Source organism: Vanrija albida (assembly GCF_041260175.1).
Source record: "Vanrija albida strain AlHP1 chromosome Unknown contig_2, whole genome shotgun sequence".
In the NCBI taxonomy this organism is placed as follows: domain Eukaryota; kingdom Fungi; phylum Basidiomycota; class Tremellomycetes; order Trichosporonales; family Trichosporonaceae; genus Vanrija; species Vanrija albida.
In genome coordinates, this window is record NW_027191421.1 from 1374059 (window position 1) to 1389310 (window position 15252).

Consider the following 15252-nt stretch of genomic DNA (forward strand, 5'->3'; position numbering starts at 1 on the left):
GGAACCTTCGCGTACGATATGTGGATCAGGTACACGTCGGGTCGCGGGCGGTCGAAGCAATGCACGGACGTGCTCGTCTTGCTGTCGTGTCGTTGGCTCTGCGCCTATTACTTGGTGTTGTCGCTAATGGCCTGCCTCGACGTGCCGCATCCGCCAAACGGCCAGCGCCTAGTGGATATGCCATGGAATACATGCTGGGGGTCTGTGCGTCGGCCGCGTCGAGCGCGTATCGCCGTGTCTCGCGTGTGTGTGCCTGATGTCTCGTATTTTCGTACTGTGTTTCGCAGCCGCCTCTGCCGCCGCCGTCGTCTCGTCGTCGCCGCCGCCGCTGCCGCCGCTCCAAGATTATGTCTTCTTCACCGCTCACCTGCGCCTACGCAGGTCCGCGTCCGAGTCGTCGCTGCCACTGCCGCTGCGGCTGCCGCTGCCACGGGGGTCGGCATTCTTGAGCGCAGCCGCAGCCTCGCTGGCAAAGCTGTTGTGCAGAGCGTTCATCGAAGAGTCCGTGTCGGGCGTGCGGATGGGCGTGTCGACGCTGTCGTCGTCGTCGGCAACATCCTCCTCGCCGTCGTCCTCGTCATCCGAGCGCGAGTCGGCGGCGCCCTGGCCGCGGACAACTCTAACGGCGACCATGACGGCCATGTAGAACCACATGGTGCACAGGCACAGGAGCGTGCTGAGCATGGCGACAAACATGAGCCACGCGTTGCGGGTAAAGTAGTAGCCCTTCTCCGGCGCATAGTCGAAGGGGAGGTACTTGGGGCCCTGGACATAGGCCGAGCGAGTGACGAGGAAGAGGCCAATCTGGCGCGAGACGACCCAGACGAGGAGGAACATGACAAAGGTCGCGTCACAAGCCGTCGAGAAGTCCATGTAGCGGAGGATCTTTGCGAGCGGGAGGAAAATGTCGGCGCCGTCCATGAGCCAGTGGACGAGGATGCCGATGCGGGTAAAGTTGGCATAGTACGACGTCGTCATGAGGGCAATGGTGAGGATGTGGTGGCCAAACATCTGCCAGTGGTCCTTGCGACGCTTCTCTGCGTGGATGACGTAGATCTGGTGGTTCCACCAGCCCAGCTGGAGGAGGTAAACAAACTTTGAGAGGGCCGGGATGGGGAAGGCCGGGTATGTGCCCCACAGCTCCTCTGGGCTCGTGTAGTTGGGGATGCTGCGAAGAATGATCTGGGCCAGGCGTCAGTTCCGTGTTTACGTACGTGTGGTAGAAGGCCGAGTGGGGGAGGGGGAGGCGGAGAGATCGGAAGCATGGATAAGGCGACGTGGACACGCCGCCAGGTCCAGCCCAGCAACAGATAGCGAGAGCCTCGATGTGTGACGACGACTCCCTCTAATCTCAATCACAACATGACGTACCGTACTCAGAGACCACGTCAACGTGCAGTAGGACAAACTCCATGCCTGCTCGGCAAAGCGGACGAGATTGTGATGGTGCTTGCGGTCCTGCGAGCGCTTGTGCTTGAGGGTCGCCTCGGTACTCTGGCCCTTGTGACCTCCGAGAGCTGGCAGTGGGACGACGAGGCGTCCGATCGGGTAGAAGACCCACATCATCAACAGATGTCTGAGGGCCGTCAAGCCGGTGGCGACGCCAATGACAAAGTAGACATCGTTGATGCCCTTGTCCCAGAGGGTGACGTGCCGGCCGTCGACGGTTGCGGGGACGGGGTATGAGAGGGTGAGGAAGGGTTGCAATGATCGGGGGATGAGTGCGGTCATGGCGGTGGTCGTGGGGGTGGTGGTCGTGGGGAGCTAGCTAGTCGTGTCGCGGGGTGTGCAGTGAATGCAAGACGCGCTCAGTAGAGCTGGGTAGTGGGGAGTAGCTCTGTCGCGGTGGTGGTGTCGAGGACAATGAGTGACGGCGAGGGCGAGGTCGAGGGCGAGCTAGCGAGCGGGGCAAGGCGCGTCGTGTTGGGTTTGCTTGCTAGCGCTTGGCTTGCTTGATCAAAGTGAAAACCCGCGGCGGGCGCGTGTGGTCGTGCGTGATGGGTGGGTAGTGGGTGGGTAGGTGGTGTAGCGAGGTGTCACCGCACAAGCGCGCGCTGGAGTAGGGTGGTGCGCGGGGGGCTTGGGGCGGGGGGGAAGGCAAGGGGGGAGTTGGGGGGGTATACAGGTGTTGATGCCTGTTAAGTATGGGGGAGTAGTAGCAGGTCGAAGAGTGATCAGATGAACTTTTGGGGGAAGGTGGTGTGGTAGTGAGTGATGAGGATTGTGCGCGTAGTAGTTGTAGTTGATGCAGCAGTCGCATTGCACAATACAATGGATGGCACGTCGCGGCTGGCCTGGCACGGCGGCACGCAGCAGGAGCACAGCCAGGCAGGACGCAGCAGGCGGTCAGCGGCGAGCGTGCAGGGCAGAGGGCAAGGCCAGGCGGCCAGGCGGGTGAGCCAGAGCCAGAGCGAGCCAGGAGCCAGGAGCCAGAGCAGTCTCAGGACGAGCGAGGCGCGGCGCGGCACGACACTTCACTTGTCCGACAGAGCCAGCCAGGGGCAAGTGCCATCGATCCATCCAACCCACCCCACCCCACCCAACGCGCAATCTACCACACTTTTTTTCACCCACAGGTCCACCGCGACCCCCGCCGCGCGACCCGCGACTGGCCTAATTTTCCTAGCCGGTTACGAAAACACGTGCATTGCCTGACCCACAATGCCCACTACGGCCACTGCAAGCCAGGCGTCCCCATGCAATGAGCCAGCACCCAGCCAGCCCATGCATCTGGCCAGCGCGAGCCCGAGCCAGCCGGCACGCCTCGCCTCGCCACTCGCACGCCAGTGTCTCATCTGGACGGCGACGGCCGGCTCGGCTCCCTCTGGGCCGGGTGGGTGGTCGCGCTCGTTCCAGCCCCGACGCGCCGGGCGGGAACACGAAGACTTATGACGCGAAACCAGCCAGCGCTTCAGCTTCCGACCGAGCGATTGCGTCGTCCCAAGTCGCGCGTACTACTGCCTGCACTCCGGCACAATGGATGCGAGGCAATGCATAGGTCAGGTGCGCAGTGGACGGCGCGTGGCGTGTGTACCAGCCCAGCCATGCACCCAGGCTGGCGGCCTGGCGGGCACAGTGCGGTGGCAGTGGCGCCTCGCTCGCTGGCATGCGACGTGGAACTAGTTAGCCGGGCCATGCCACCAGACGGCCCGAGTTCCCCGCGCAGAGTAGAGTAAAATCAAAGCCAAGCCAGTCGCGAGCGAGCGCCGAGCACGGGGCTGCAAAGCCACCCCTGCACCCTCCATTGTCTGGCCGGCTGGTGCTGGCGGCGGCGCTCATCGCCCGACGCACATGACCCATGACCCCTTGATTGCCCTGTGAGATCTGCTTGTGGTGTCACTCTGGCTGCGGCGTTGCTGGCGCTGCTGTCTCGCTGGCGCTGGCTGCTGGCGCCTCGTTCCAATGTTGGCCTGAACGCCCCCCTGAGCCTCCCCGCCAATACATTTCCTCGTAATGGATTGCGTCCCGCCCGCGCGCCCGTCCTAACGGCACACTGCACAAGCATGCTTAATCGGGCGTGTGTGGGAGGGTGAAATAACGGCACCACGTGGGAGGTGGACTGGAGCGCATCTCCACGAGCCGCGGAAGCATTCCCACGTGCCGCGCGGAACCAATTCCCCACTTTCGGCACCCACTCCGTGTTGCATGTGTTGAATGTTGCTCGTCGGTGACTTCGACCACAAGCTGTTTGACCACAAGACCACTCGTCCATCGTCGCATCAACGCCGCCTCGCCTCCCCGAGCCGCCGCATCCCTCCCCTGTCGCCGCCGCCGTCGCCAGACCCGCTCACCCACGACCATGGCGTTCGCAGCCCCCTCGCCCACCCTCTTTGTCGGCAACCTCGAGGGCAAGACAAAAAAGCCAGAGCTGAGGCAGCAGCTGTATGCGCTGTTTACGCCGTACGGCCGTGTGTGAGTTGCGTGGGGGGACCCCACCCCGCCCCGACCCCGACCCCCGCTCACGCAGCAGCATCGACATCGTAGCGAAGAAGCACGACGGCGGGCGCGGGCAAGCGTTTGTCGTGTTCGAGGAGCAGGCCAGCGCCACCGCCGCGCTCCGCGGGCTCACAGACGAAAAGTTCTACCTGCGCGACCTGCGGATCAGCTACGCGCGGTCGCCGTCCAACGCGACGCTGGCAAGGACGGACCCCGCGCTGTCCAAGGAGGCGGCGGCGGTGGCCGCGGCCAAGCTGGTCGTGTCGCACGCGCAGAGCGAGTACGAGCAGCTCGAGAAGGAGCGCGACGCTGCGAACGCGGGCGGGAAGCGCGAGCTCGAGGGCGGGGACGAGCCGGCCGCCAAACGGCGCCGCGCAGACGAGGACGAGGACGAGATGGAGATCGAGATGGAGGACGACGAGGACGTGGCCGGCGTCAGCGTCGTGTGCTCCAACCTCCCGGCCGAGTGCAATGAGGATATTATGGGCGCTTTGTTTTCTCAGTAAGTGGAGTGGCGGGGGGAGGGGTTGGATTGCTCGAGGGGGGACGCCGCTGACCACCCAGATACCCCGGCTTCTCGCGCGCCACGGCCCTTCCGGCCACCTTTGCGCCCCCAGCATCCCACCCCAAGCCCAACGCCGGCGCACGCGCGTTCCGCGCCACGTTCGCGTCCCGCGCCCAGGCCGAGGCCGCTGTCGCGCCGCTGAGCGGGTACGTCATGATGCCGGGGTGGGAGATGGCCATCTCGATCGAGTAGAGTAGAGTAGTGCAACGTTTGTAATGCCGCGGCGCGCGGCGGTGTATCACTGCATGGGTGTGGCTGCTGCTGCTATCGAGGGGAGGGACATGGGGCTTGGTATCGAGGGGACATGGGCGTGGTATCGAGGGACATGGGACTGGTGTCGATGGCTACTTGGTATTGACAATCGCTTGGGCTACTGGTACACGGGGTGGCAGCTTGGTCAACGGACGTGTGCCACAGGCCCGACGTGGCAGAGTGCCACGCCCCTACCTCCCCTCGAGCGCTCTGCACGCACGCTCCATAAAGTCCATCGCGCTGCGCATGCGGGCAATAGCCGCGTCTGGCGGGTGAGTGAACGCACTGGAGTCACACCCACCGTGCTTCGCCTCCTCGGCCTGGATGAGCTTGACGCCGCTCTCGAGGTCGCCGTGGCAGCTGCCGTTCAGGCGCTCCAGCATCTTGGTGGTGCGGAGGATGGTCGTGAACCTGGGTGCGTGGTGAGTGGGGGAGGGGCTTTTAGGGGAACGGCTCACGTGTCGAACGTAACACGCTCGCTGTAGTCTTGGCCGGTGAGCTTTGTGCCAACGTTGCCCCCGCCACCCACTCTTAATAGACTCCTCAAGCTCGCCCTGCAGCGCGTCCCACCGCTGCCCGAGCTCGCTCCCGACGTCGAACTTGTCCGCCTGGCGGTCAGCGGCAAATGGCGGCCGGACCCACATCAGCGGTAAAGTCGAGCTCGTCCTCGTCGTCCTCGTCGCCTTCCTCGGGCGCAAGCGCGTGGCTAGCGGCGCTCTCCGAGAGGTCGGGCCCGCGCTCCCCGTCCTCCTCGCCGCGCGGCGCGTACTCGACGTCGTACCCGTGCAGCTGCGAGAGCATGGTCGCCGCCGCGACGACGCCCGCCGAGTGCTGCGACCCGGCGAAGATGCTCTCCTGCGACGCGCCGCGGCTGCCCTGCGAGGCGCCGTGGCCGTGCTCGCTGTCCGCCGCGTTCTGCCCCGGGGGAAGCTCCTGCGTGAGGTCGTACTCGAGCGTGTCGTCGTTGTGGTTCGCCGCGGCGCCGTTGACATCGGGGAAGCTGTCACCGTTGGCGCGGCTGAAGTAGCGGCCTGGAAGGTTGTGGGTGATGGCTTCAAGCATTGCGAGGGTGTTTTACAGAGGGAGAGGAGTGAGAGAGTGAGAGAGTGAGAGAGTGTGAGTTGGGAAGGGCTGACGAGGAAGACGAGGAAGGTTGGGTCTTGTAATAAGTAGGAGTGCAGTGAGCGACGCACGGGCCTCTGTCAGAGGGAAGGTCAGCCGTCGTGTGTGGGTCAGTCTTGTCTTCCTCGTCTTCCTCGCCTTCCTCGTCTTCCTTGCCTTGCCTCGTCAGCAGCTTGCCTCCGCACGCCCAGCCAGTTGCCACCCGCCCACTCATGATAATGCTCGTTACATGATCAAGCGCCAAGCACTGGCTCGCGCTCGCTCGCTCTCGCGGATCGCGGCCACACCTAGTCGATGAGGTACTTGCGCTTGAAGAACGACCGCAGGTGCACAATCTGCCACGCGCCCAGCGCGACAATGCCCAGCAGGATGCCGATAGAGAACCACTTGACACGCGCGTTCGTGCTCTCTGCGCCGCCATCAGCTCTCTTCAGGCACACTTCGCCACACTTCGCCACCCACCGTTCGTGTCGCGCATGCGCATCTCGCGGCGCTGCAGGTAGCCCATCTCGTCGACAATCTCCTTGACCACGTCCTCGAGCTTGCGCATCTCGACCTCAAGGACGGAGAGCGACTCCTGGTTGGCGATCGCACTATGGGGAGCACGTTAGTGGTGGCCAGGCGGTGGGCAGGCCAACAGGCACTCCGGCTCACTTGTAATCGACAGCCTCGGCACCAATGTCCACATCCAGGTCCACAGTGCGCGATTGCACGCCGTTCGAGTCTGCACCAGTGTCAGAAACAAGCTCTGGCCGGGCCGGTCGCCGCGGAGAGTACAAGCCGCGGCGACGTGGTTCGGTGACTCACGGTCGAGATCAACATGGGTCAGGCAGACGCCGACGTCAGCAGACTCGTGCGTTGTGATCGCCATGCGAGTCTCGCCCGCAATGTTCTGAACATAGGTTAGCCAGGGGAACAGGATTCCGATCACACGGCCGCCTCGCTGGCCGGCCGCCGAGATCCGCGCACCTTCTTGGACAGGTAGACATTGCTGTTCTGCGAGCCGTCGACAATGTCGACGTCGACACGCGTGCCCGGAATATCGGGCACGTTCGCCGTGACGATGACGAGGGTTTTTGCCGGTGCAAAGTTCCAAATGCTGTGAGGTTAGTCTCGGCGCGGCACCATGGGTGTGGTAACTCGTAACTCACCAGTCTGTTTAGGACAAGGCCAACAAGGGCATGACATCAGACTCGGCACGACAACTGCAGCAGCGCGACTTACACGGCTCTCCGGGCTCGGTGGGGCCAAGGTCAAACTTGATGGCCTGGGCCAGCGGTGCCCGCCACAGGAGGGCGAACGCGAGCGAGAGGACAAAGTAGAAGGACGCGGACCTCAACATGATGTCGCGTGCCGGTCGTCCGGGGATGGGCGGTCGAAAGAAGTGGCCGATGCGTTGAATGAGTGCCGGTGATGGTCGCGCTCAGCGCGTTTTCAGAGGCTGCGGGGGTTGTGAGATGGAGATGCAAAGTTGTGAGATGCTGCGTGCGAGCGAGCGAAAAGGACGAAGAGGCCGAGCAGCGCGAGCAAGCAGCGTGGTGGTGGCCGTGGTGGCCGGTGTCATGGATCGTCGGCACGCCTCCACGTCTGCTTGGGTGGTAGCGCGTCGAGCGAGATAGGCGGGCAATCCACGTGGAATCAGGCGCGCGACCCACTCAACCCACGCCTATTTTCTCACCTCCCAGGCACGACTATCACGACAGCAGTTCGAGTTGGCGACTTGGCGATCGACGAGACAATTCGGCCTGGCGCTGCTGCCAACTGCTCATTCCACTGCTCGACTCGGAAAACATTGCGACTGCAATCACATAGCTCTGGTCGCGTCGACTCGAGCTCCTACTCAGCCCCCAATCAGCCCCTTTCACCCACCTCAGGTCATCTGTATGGCCTCGAGGCTCCGACAGCTCTCCTCCAGCCTGCTCCCCGCTCTTCCTCGCATCCTTCCTTCCACCTCGTCTATCCGGCCACTCGCGTTCAGCCTCACACGCAACATGACCACCACCCCTCCCCAGGCCTCGTCCTCGGCCATGCCAGAGTGGACAGTGCCCAAGAAGACGATCGAGGAGCCCGTGCTCCGCGTCTACAACTCGCTCACCCGCCAAAAGGACGTCTTCATCCCGCTGAAGGGTCGCCAGGTCGACTGGTACAACTGTGGGCCGACTGTCTACGACGCGTCGCACATGGGACATGCACGGTGGGTAGAGCTGGGCAGTGTGCAGTATGGCAGCTGACACCACGCAGCAACTACCTCACCCAGGACATTGTCCGTCGCATCCTCCAGGACTACTTTGGCTACGACGTCAACTTTGTCATGAATGTGACCGACATTGACGACAAGGTGGGTTTTGAGACGTCTAGTTAGCCTAACCCGCACAGATCATCCTGCGCGCTCGCGAGTCATATCTCCTGGACGAGACTGTCCAGAAGAACCCTGCGCTCACGCCCGAGCTCGTCGCCACGGCCAGGAAAGCCTTTGCCGCCTTCCTCCCCAAGCTTGTCAAGTCCTTGCCGTCGGCTGTTAACGCTCCCAATGGTGACGACGCGATCGAGTACTTCAACGCCATTGCCGCGAGGGATTCGTCCGACGCCGAGTTTGCGCGTGCCGCCCGCGAGAAGGAGGAGAAGTTTGGCCTCTACATTTCCAGTTTGACCACGGCGCGCGACGCCATTCTCGCCGCCGAGAAGAGCTTGTCGACCCCGACCAAGCAGTTTGTTGACGAGACGGCCTACGTCCTCGGCCCTTACCTTGGTGACACCCTCGGTGACACGATCAAGGACCCTCAGGCCGTCTCGCGCAACCTCGCAGCCCACTGGGAGAAGTCATTCTTCGACGACATGGCCCGCCTCCGTGCCCTGCCTCCAGACAACATCACCCGCGTGTCCGAGTACGTTCCTGAGATTGTCAGCTTCATCGACGGTATCATCAAGAACGGCTTTGCGTACGAGGCCGAGGGCAACGTCTGGTTCGACGTCGGCAAGTTTGAGGGAGCGCAGGGAGACGGCTTCCGCCACGAGTACGCCAAGCTCCAGCCCAACAGCAAGGGCAACAAGAAGCTCCTTGACGAGGGCGAGGGTGCGCTCACCGGTAACAAGGGCAAGCGCCAGTCGGCCGACTTTGCGCTCTGGAAGGCTCGCTCCAAGCCAGGAGAGCCGGCTTGGCCATCGCCTTGGGGCGAGGGCCGCCCTGGTTGGCACATTGAGTGCTCGGTGATGGCGTCTGAGGTGCTCGGCACCCAGATGGACATTCACTCGGGCGGTGTCGACCTCATGTTCCCCCACCACGACAACGAGCTCGCCCAGTCCGAGGCGTACCACGGCTGCCGCCAGTGGGTCAACTACTTCCTCCACACTGGCCACCTCCACATTGAGGGTCTCAAGATGAGCAAGTCGTTGAAGAACTTCATCTCCATCGACGACGCATTGAGAGACTACACTGCTCGCCAGCTGCGTCTCGCGTTCATGCTCCAGACCTGGAACTCCAAGATGGACTTCAAGAAGGACCTGGTGGCTGATGTCAAGACCAAGGAGGAGACGCTTGACAACTTCTTCACCAACGTCAAGGCTCGTATCTCCGAGTCGGCTGCCCGCGCTCAGCAGAGCGATGGCAAGCATCACTACGACGACCTTGAGAAGGCGCTTGTTGCAGAGTGAGTCCAGCGTGGCGTGATGCGAGGCGGAAGGCGGTGCTAACTCGTGCAGCTTCCACAAGGCCCAGCGCGAGTTCCGTTCCGCCCTCTGCGACTCGTTCAACACCCCTGTGGCCGTCAACATCCTCCTCGACCTTGTCGCCAAGGTCAACATCTACTTCACTGCCCGTGGCCGCGAGTACAACATTGCCCCTGTGCGCTCCATTGCCCAGTGGATCACCCGCCAGCTTAAGATGTTCGGTCTCGGCGAGGGCTCGGCTGTCACCGACGCCACTGCTATCGGATGGGGCAAGGAGGGCGACGAGGGCGCCTCGGGTGACCTCGAGGCCAAGCTCGACAAGTACATCCGTGCGATCGCCTCGTTCCGCGACGACGTGCGCAAGCTCGCCATCGCCGGCGCCGACCCCAAGGAGACGCTCATCCTGTCGGACCGCTTCCGCGACCAGGACCTGGTCAACCTCGGCATCCAGCTCGACGACGGCCAGGGTGCCGACGGCGGCGCGCTGTACAAGCTTGTCGACCCCGCTGTGCTGATCCGTGCGCGTGAGGAGAAGGCGCAGGCCGCCGCCGACAAGGCTGCCAAGAAGGCCGCCACTGCCGCCGCTGCCGAGGCCAAGCGCATCGCCCAGCTCGAGAAGGGCCGTGTGCCCCCCAACATGCTCTTCCGCCCACCCCAGGTTGCGGACAATGCGTTCTCAAAGTGGGATGAGCAGGGTATCCCCACTGTCGACGGCGAGGGCAACGAGGTCAGCAAGAGCTCGAGCAAAAAGTTCCAGAAGGAGTGGAAGGCGCAGGAGAAGCTGCACGAGGCGTTCAAGGAGTGGGAGGCGAAGCAGTAGGGGTCGAGGGTAGCCGGTAGCCTAGGCTAGATGTAATCTCTTATCTACATGTTTAATGCGTGTGCATATGGCGGCAGGCGGCATCTCACTCGCCCACCGTACACTGATTATCCGTACAAGACCAATGCCATTTTTGTCTAGTGCTTCTTGATGCCCCCGCCCTTGAACTGGTAGAAGTGAGGCCTGGTCGTGGTCAGCTCTGCGGACCTCGTTCCATGCTTAGCTGACTCACGCAAGCTCGACAAGCCACTCCTCCTCGACGACGGTCAGGTCCCGCATAAAGCTCTTGGTGGTCTCGAGCACCTCGTGGAAGATGACCCAGCCCGTGCTCGGCTGGCGCGTGAACATGACCGACGAGGGGTGGACGTGTAAGATCTGGGGCGTGAGCTAACTTCCGGGGCGCACAGCTCCACACGCACCGCTCCTTCCCGCGCAGTGCGGTACGTCCCGTCTGGCAGCATGCGCGCAGCGTTCTGAGATGTAAGCTGTGGATGAGTACGTTCCAGCTTACCTTGAAGTAGCCCGACACGAGGCACTTGCGCAGCCGCACCGCGTCGCCCGAGCAGCTCACGACGGGGATACCAAACCTGTCGAGGTACTTTTTCAGCTGTTTACGGATGGAGACGGCGCGCGAGAGCGCCTTGAAGTTGAGCCGGTGGTTGCCGCACCACGACTTGTCCCGCTGGCCGTGGCGGATGAATGCGTTGTACGCTGCGGGGTAAGCTTCAGTTTCGGGTTGACGCCTAGCTCACGCACCATTCAACAGGGTCAAGTGGTCACCCTCCTCGGCTGTGAACTTGCGCCGTTCAATCTCGGCCATGGCCTCGCGCATGCCTCCCTGCGGCAGGATGAACACGTTCTGCACCGCCGTCATGGCCGCGATCGTGAGGATCTCCTCGCCACATCTAAAGTCGAACGAGTTGAGCAGCTGGGGGTGTGAGTGAGGCTCTTGGATCAAGCGGCACTCACAATAGTCGCCATCATCGGGTCCAGAGGCAGCTCGGCCATGCGCTCGCCGAGCGGCTTGGTCAGGTGCCCGTCGTCGTCGATCGCCTTGAGCGAGTACAGGAATTCGAGCGCGCGGATCATCATGTCGCTAGGCGGTGGGCTCATGAAGTCGAACTTTGCGACGTTGTCGATGCCGAGGGCTTTGAGCTGGAGAACGTACATGCTGATATCGGAGCGCACGAGCTCGGGCGGCGTGGTGACGGGCATGGCTGAGAGCGGGTTGGTCGTGGGCAGCGCCGAGGCCGGGTACAGCCTGAAGCATTTTCCGGCAGACGTGCGGCCTGCTCGTCCGGCACGCTGGTTTGCTGACGCGAGCGAGCACGGCGTGACGGTGAGCACGTCCATCGCTGTTCTTGGGTTGAACGTTTTTAACTGGCGTCAGCGGCCGCTGCAGATCCCAGACCCACCTTTACAAAGCCAGAGTCCACGACATACTTGATCCCGTCGATGGTGACACTTGCCTCGGCAATGTTGGTCGCGAAGATGACCTTGCGCGTGTCCCGTGGTGCGGGGTCGAAGATGATCTCCTGCTCCTCGGGCGGGAGGGTAGCGTACAGCGGCAGGGCCAGCACCTTGGGCGCGCCGCGGGGTAGTCTGGGGAGTTAGATCAGAAGGAGCGAGCCTAACTCACGTTTCCATCCGATCTGAAAGCTGCTGGATCGCGCCGTCAATCTCGTCTCGCCCCGTCAGGAAGACGAGCACATCGCCCGCGGGCTCCTTGAGGTGGATATCGTACACGGTATCGACCGCCGCCTGGACGTAATCGACGACGGGCTCCTTGCGGTAGCACACCTCGACGGGGAACATGCGGCCCTCGAGACTGACGACTGGGAGGTGAGCAATAAATCGGGGACCGCCACCTACTAATCGCGTCGTCCTTGGACCGGTCGGTGCCGTCGGCATTGGTGTTGAAGTACTCGAAGAAGTCCTCGCTGCAGAGTCAGTGGCTACGCTTACGCGGGGTACTCCCAGCCACGTACGCGTCAATCGTCGCCGAGGAGATGATAACACGCAGCTCGGGGCGCTTCTTCATGATCTTCTTGAGCAGGCCCAGCAGGAGGTCGGTGTATGCTCCGCGCTCATGCGCCTCGTCGATCTGGGTACTCAGCGCTACCCTCCCCCCTCACTCACCATCACCACGCTATACTTGCTCAACAGCGGGTCCTGCATACACTCGCGGAAGAGCATCCCGTCGGTGAGGTACTTTATCCTCGTGCGCGCGGGGTTGGACAGGTCCTCAAAGCGGATAGTGTACCCCACCTCGTCGCCGAGCACGCTGCCGACCTCCTCCGCGACGCGGGTGGCGACCGAGGTGGCGGCGACCCGGCGGGGCTGGGTACATGCGACGACGCGGGATTCGGACGTCCACCCCGCCTCGTGGAGGTACTGTGGGATCTCTGGGGGTCAGCAGCGCCGCGGGGCGGCCGTACTCACGCGTCGACTTTCCGCTGCCCGTCTGGCCGACGACAATGACCACCTGGTACCGCTCGACGCACCAGAGGAGCTTTGTGCGGTGCTTGTAGATTGGCAGGCGGGCGCGCTGGGCCTCGAGGCTGAGGTTTGCGAGTTTCGAGCTCGACGCGACGATGGTGCCCTCGTTCTCCGTCTCGCGGTCGAGCGAGGACCCTGGGGGTTAGTCAGGAGCAGACGCCTGACCCACCTGGGGCGACGGCGCCGGGCTTCCAGAACTGTAATGGCGGCATCGGGGCGGGGGAAGGTGCTTGTTGTTGTCGAGTGTGATGCACCTGGCTTCGAGGGACTTTGTCCCGGGCGGCGGTTGTGTCGGTGACATCCGGTGTATTGAGTCCCCCCATGTAGCGCGTGCCTCGCCCCGCCCCCGCGTGGCCCGCGTTGCTCGCCCCGTGCCAATCCCCGGCTTATCTCTGTCTCGGCAAATGGCGAGTCGCGACGGCGAGTTCCCATTCGACGTCATTGTCCCAGCTAGTCCGATTCCTATCTATTTGAGAATATGGGAACTGGGAGCCAAGTCACGGGCGCTCGATCGGATCGGAGCGTCCGTCGTGTTGGGTTGGGCGAGGCGACGGGGGGTGTGGAGTGGGGCTCAAGAAGAACAGCACCCATCCCCCGCCTCGTTGCTTCTTCCACTTCCCAACTGACACACACGCACCATGACGCTCCGCACACTCGCGGCCCGTGTCCCGCACCTCACGCTGCTCGGGCGCGCCGTCGCCCTCATCGCCGGCGAGCTGCTCTTCAACGCCGCGTGCTGGGTCGCCGCAGGCATCTGCTTTGGCCAGCGCGACGGCCTGATTGGGATCGCGCTGCTGGCGTGGGTGAGTAGGCCGTGGCGTTGCCGCTATCCCCGCTCACGCTCCAGACCCTCGGCCTCCGGCACGGCCTCGACGCCGACCACATCTCGGCCATTGACAATGCCACACGCCAGATGGTCAGCATGGGCCAGCTGCCGATTACGTGCGGGCTGTTCTTTAGCCTCGGGCACTCGACGATTGTGATTGCTGTGAATGTGGCGATTGCCGTGAGGTGAGTGGGGTGGGGGGCGGGGGGTGTGGGATGTGGTGTAGTGTGGTGGTATGTGGAGTGGGACATCCGCGTGGTGTCCTCAAACGCCCTCACGATCCGATCCCTCCCCTCCCCCCGCCCGGTGGTCCCCCGCCGCGCCCCTCGCTTCGCTCGTGGCGGCTAACGGCCCAGCGTCGACATCTACGACAAGCTCGACCGCGTCGGCTCGGTCGGCGGTATCGTCGGAACCTCCGTCTCGGCCTCCTTCCTCTTCCTCGTCGCCTGCATCAACACCTTCTTCCTAGTCGGCGCAGTGCGCTACCGCAAGCGGCAGAAGGCGCGCGCCGCGGCCGGCCTCCCCCCCGAGCAGGTGGACCCCACCGCGATCCAGGGCGGCGGCTGCCTGGTGCGCATCATCGCGCCGGTCATGCGCGCGGTGGATAAGCCGTGGAAGCTGTACCCCGTCGGCGTGCTCTTCGGCTTTGGCTTCGACACTGCCTCCTCGATCGCGCTCCTCGCCATCTCGGCCATCGCCACGCGCGGACCCAACGGCGAGGCGATCGCCCATGGCCGCGTCGTCATCCTCCCGTTCCTCTTCACGGCCGGCATGAGCCTCGTAGACAGCCTCGACTCGGTGCTCATGCTGTACGCGTACGCGCAGCCCGCGCTCAAGGGCCCAGATAGGAAGGTTAGGCTCTTCTACCGCCCCCTCAAGCTGCAGGAGGACGTCGAGGCCGTCGCGCCGCTCAACTCGGCTGACGCTGAGGGCTCGCCCAGCGCCGAGCGCCCGCCCCTCCCCCGCGACGACAGCAAGGACTCCAAGCTCGGCGACGAGACGCTCGTCGAGGCGCAGACGGTAGAGCGCGAGTCGCGCATCCTCGCGGCAAAGGCGAGCACAATCAGCTCGCTCAGCATCAGCCTCACCCTCCTCTCCATCCTTGTCGCGCTTAGCATCTCGCTCATCGAAATCATGGGCCTCATCGGCGAGAACTGCACCCAGTGCCGCGAGGCCGCTGAGGCCGAGGACGGCGGCGGGCTCGCGGGCAGCTGGTGGCGCGCGTGGGCTAGGGTACGTGTAGGTTAAGGCTCGGCTGACTCTAGGCAAACGACGCGAGCGGGTACGTCGGCGCCGCGATCGTCGGCTGCTTCGTCGCCATCCTCATCGCCTACCACGTCTCCCGCTGGCTCTGGAAGCGGAGGGCCGCCAAGCGCCGCGCTGCGCACGAGGCGCAGGCGCAGCACCCCGACGAGGAACATGTAACCACACCGCAGGCAGGCCCCACGACGCCCCCTCTCGTGTAGACGTGTAGATCTTCTCACATGTTCATGCATGTTTCAGAACACGGCACACTTATTTATCACACTGATGTGACTATTTTACTGCCATCAACCCCGCAGGCCG

General features: G+C 63.5%; 7 protein-coding genes across 7 annotated transcripts; 3 read left to right on the top strand and 4 right to left on the bottom strand.

The window, feature by feature from the left end:
* Positions 1–363: 363 nt before the first annotated feature.
* Positions 364–1731, bottom strand: lag1 (Sphingosine N-acyltransferase lag1; the record flags this gene model as incomplete). Its single annotated transcript, XM_069350777.1, has 2 exons — positions 364–1182; positions 1372–1731. The coding sequence occupies 2 exons, from the start codon at positions 1729–1731 to the stop codon at positions 364–366; spliced, it is 1179 nt and encodes a 392-aa protein (XP_069211163.1).
* Positions 1732–3799: 2068 nt separating this feature from the next.
* Positions 3800–4693, top strand: Q8F55_002171 (uncharacterized protein; the record flags this gene model as incomplete). Its single annotated transcript, XM_069350778.1, has 3 exons — positions 3800–3912; positions 3971–4438; positions 4501–4693. 3 exons carry the CDS (start codon positions 3800–3802, stop codon positions 4691–4693), a joined length of 774 nt encoding a protein of 257 aa, XP_069211164.1.
* Positions 4694–4944: 251 nt separating this feature from the next.
* On the bottom strand, positions 4945–5815 carry Q8F55_002172 (uncharacterized protein; the record flags this gene model as incomplete). Its single annotated transcript, XM_069350779.1, has 5 exons — positions 4945–5018; positions 5055–5164; positions 5212–5239; positions 5283–5361; positions 5396–5815. The coding sequence occupies 5 exons, from the start codon at positions 5813–5815 to the stop codon at positions 4945–4947; spliced, it is 711 nt and encodes a 236-aa protein (XP_069211165.1).
* A 347-nt stretch (positions 5816–6162) lies between these two features.
* Positions 6163–7217, bottom strand: ERV25 (vesicle coat component; the record flags this gene model as incomplete). The annotated part of the gene is made up of 7 exons (XM_069350780.1): positions 6163–6284; positions 6338–6468; positions 6530–6599; positions 6683–6767; positions 6845–6974; positions 7027–7030; positions 7100–7217. The coding sequence occupies 7 exons, from the start codon at positions 7215–7217 to the stop codon at positions 6163–6165; spliced, it is 660 nt and encodes a 219-aa protein (XP_069211166.1).
* Positions 7218–7866: 649 nt separating this feature from the next.
* CYR1_2 (cysteinyl-tRNA synthetase) lies at positions 7867–10361 on the top strand (the record flags this gene model as incomplete). Its single annotated transcript, XM_069350781.1, has 4 exons — positions 7867–8069; positions 8117–8213; positions 8252–9522; positions 9575–10361. The coding sequence occupies 4 exons, from the start codon at positions 7867–7869 to the stop codon at positions 10359–10361; spliced, it is 2358 nt and encodes a 785-aa protein (XP_069211167.1).
* Positions 10362–10498: 137 nt separating this feature from the next.
* Q8F55_002175 (uncharacterized protein) lies at positions 10499–13072 on the bottom strand (the record flags this gene model as incomplete). The annotated part of the gene is made up of 13 exons (XM_069350782.1): positions 10499–10544; positions 10594–10736; positions 10781–10834; positions 10873–11072; positions 11118–11289; positions 11331–11741; positions 11777–11963; positions 12001–12196; positions 12234–12301; positions 12350–12465; positions 12501–12766; positions 12804–12995; positions 13030–13072. The coding sequence occupies 13 exons, from the start codon at positions 13070–13072 to the stop codon at positions 10499–10501; spliced, it is 2094 nt and encodes a 697-aa protein (XP_069211168.1).
* A 426-nt stretch (positions 13073–13498) lies between these two features.
* On the top strand, positions 13499–15152 carry Q8F55_002176 (uncharacterized protein; the record flags this gene model as incomplete). The annotated part of the gene is made up of 4 exons (XM_069350783.1): positions 13499–13663; positions 13708–13871; positions 14043–14919; positions 14952–15152. 4 exons carry the CDS (start codon positions 13499–13501, stop codon positions 15150–15152), a joined length of 1407 nt encoding a protein of 468 aa, XP_069211169.1.
* Positions 15153–15252: the final 100 nt, after the last annotated feature.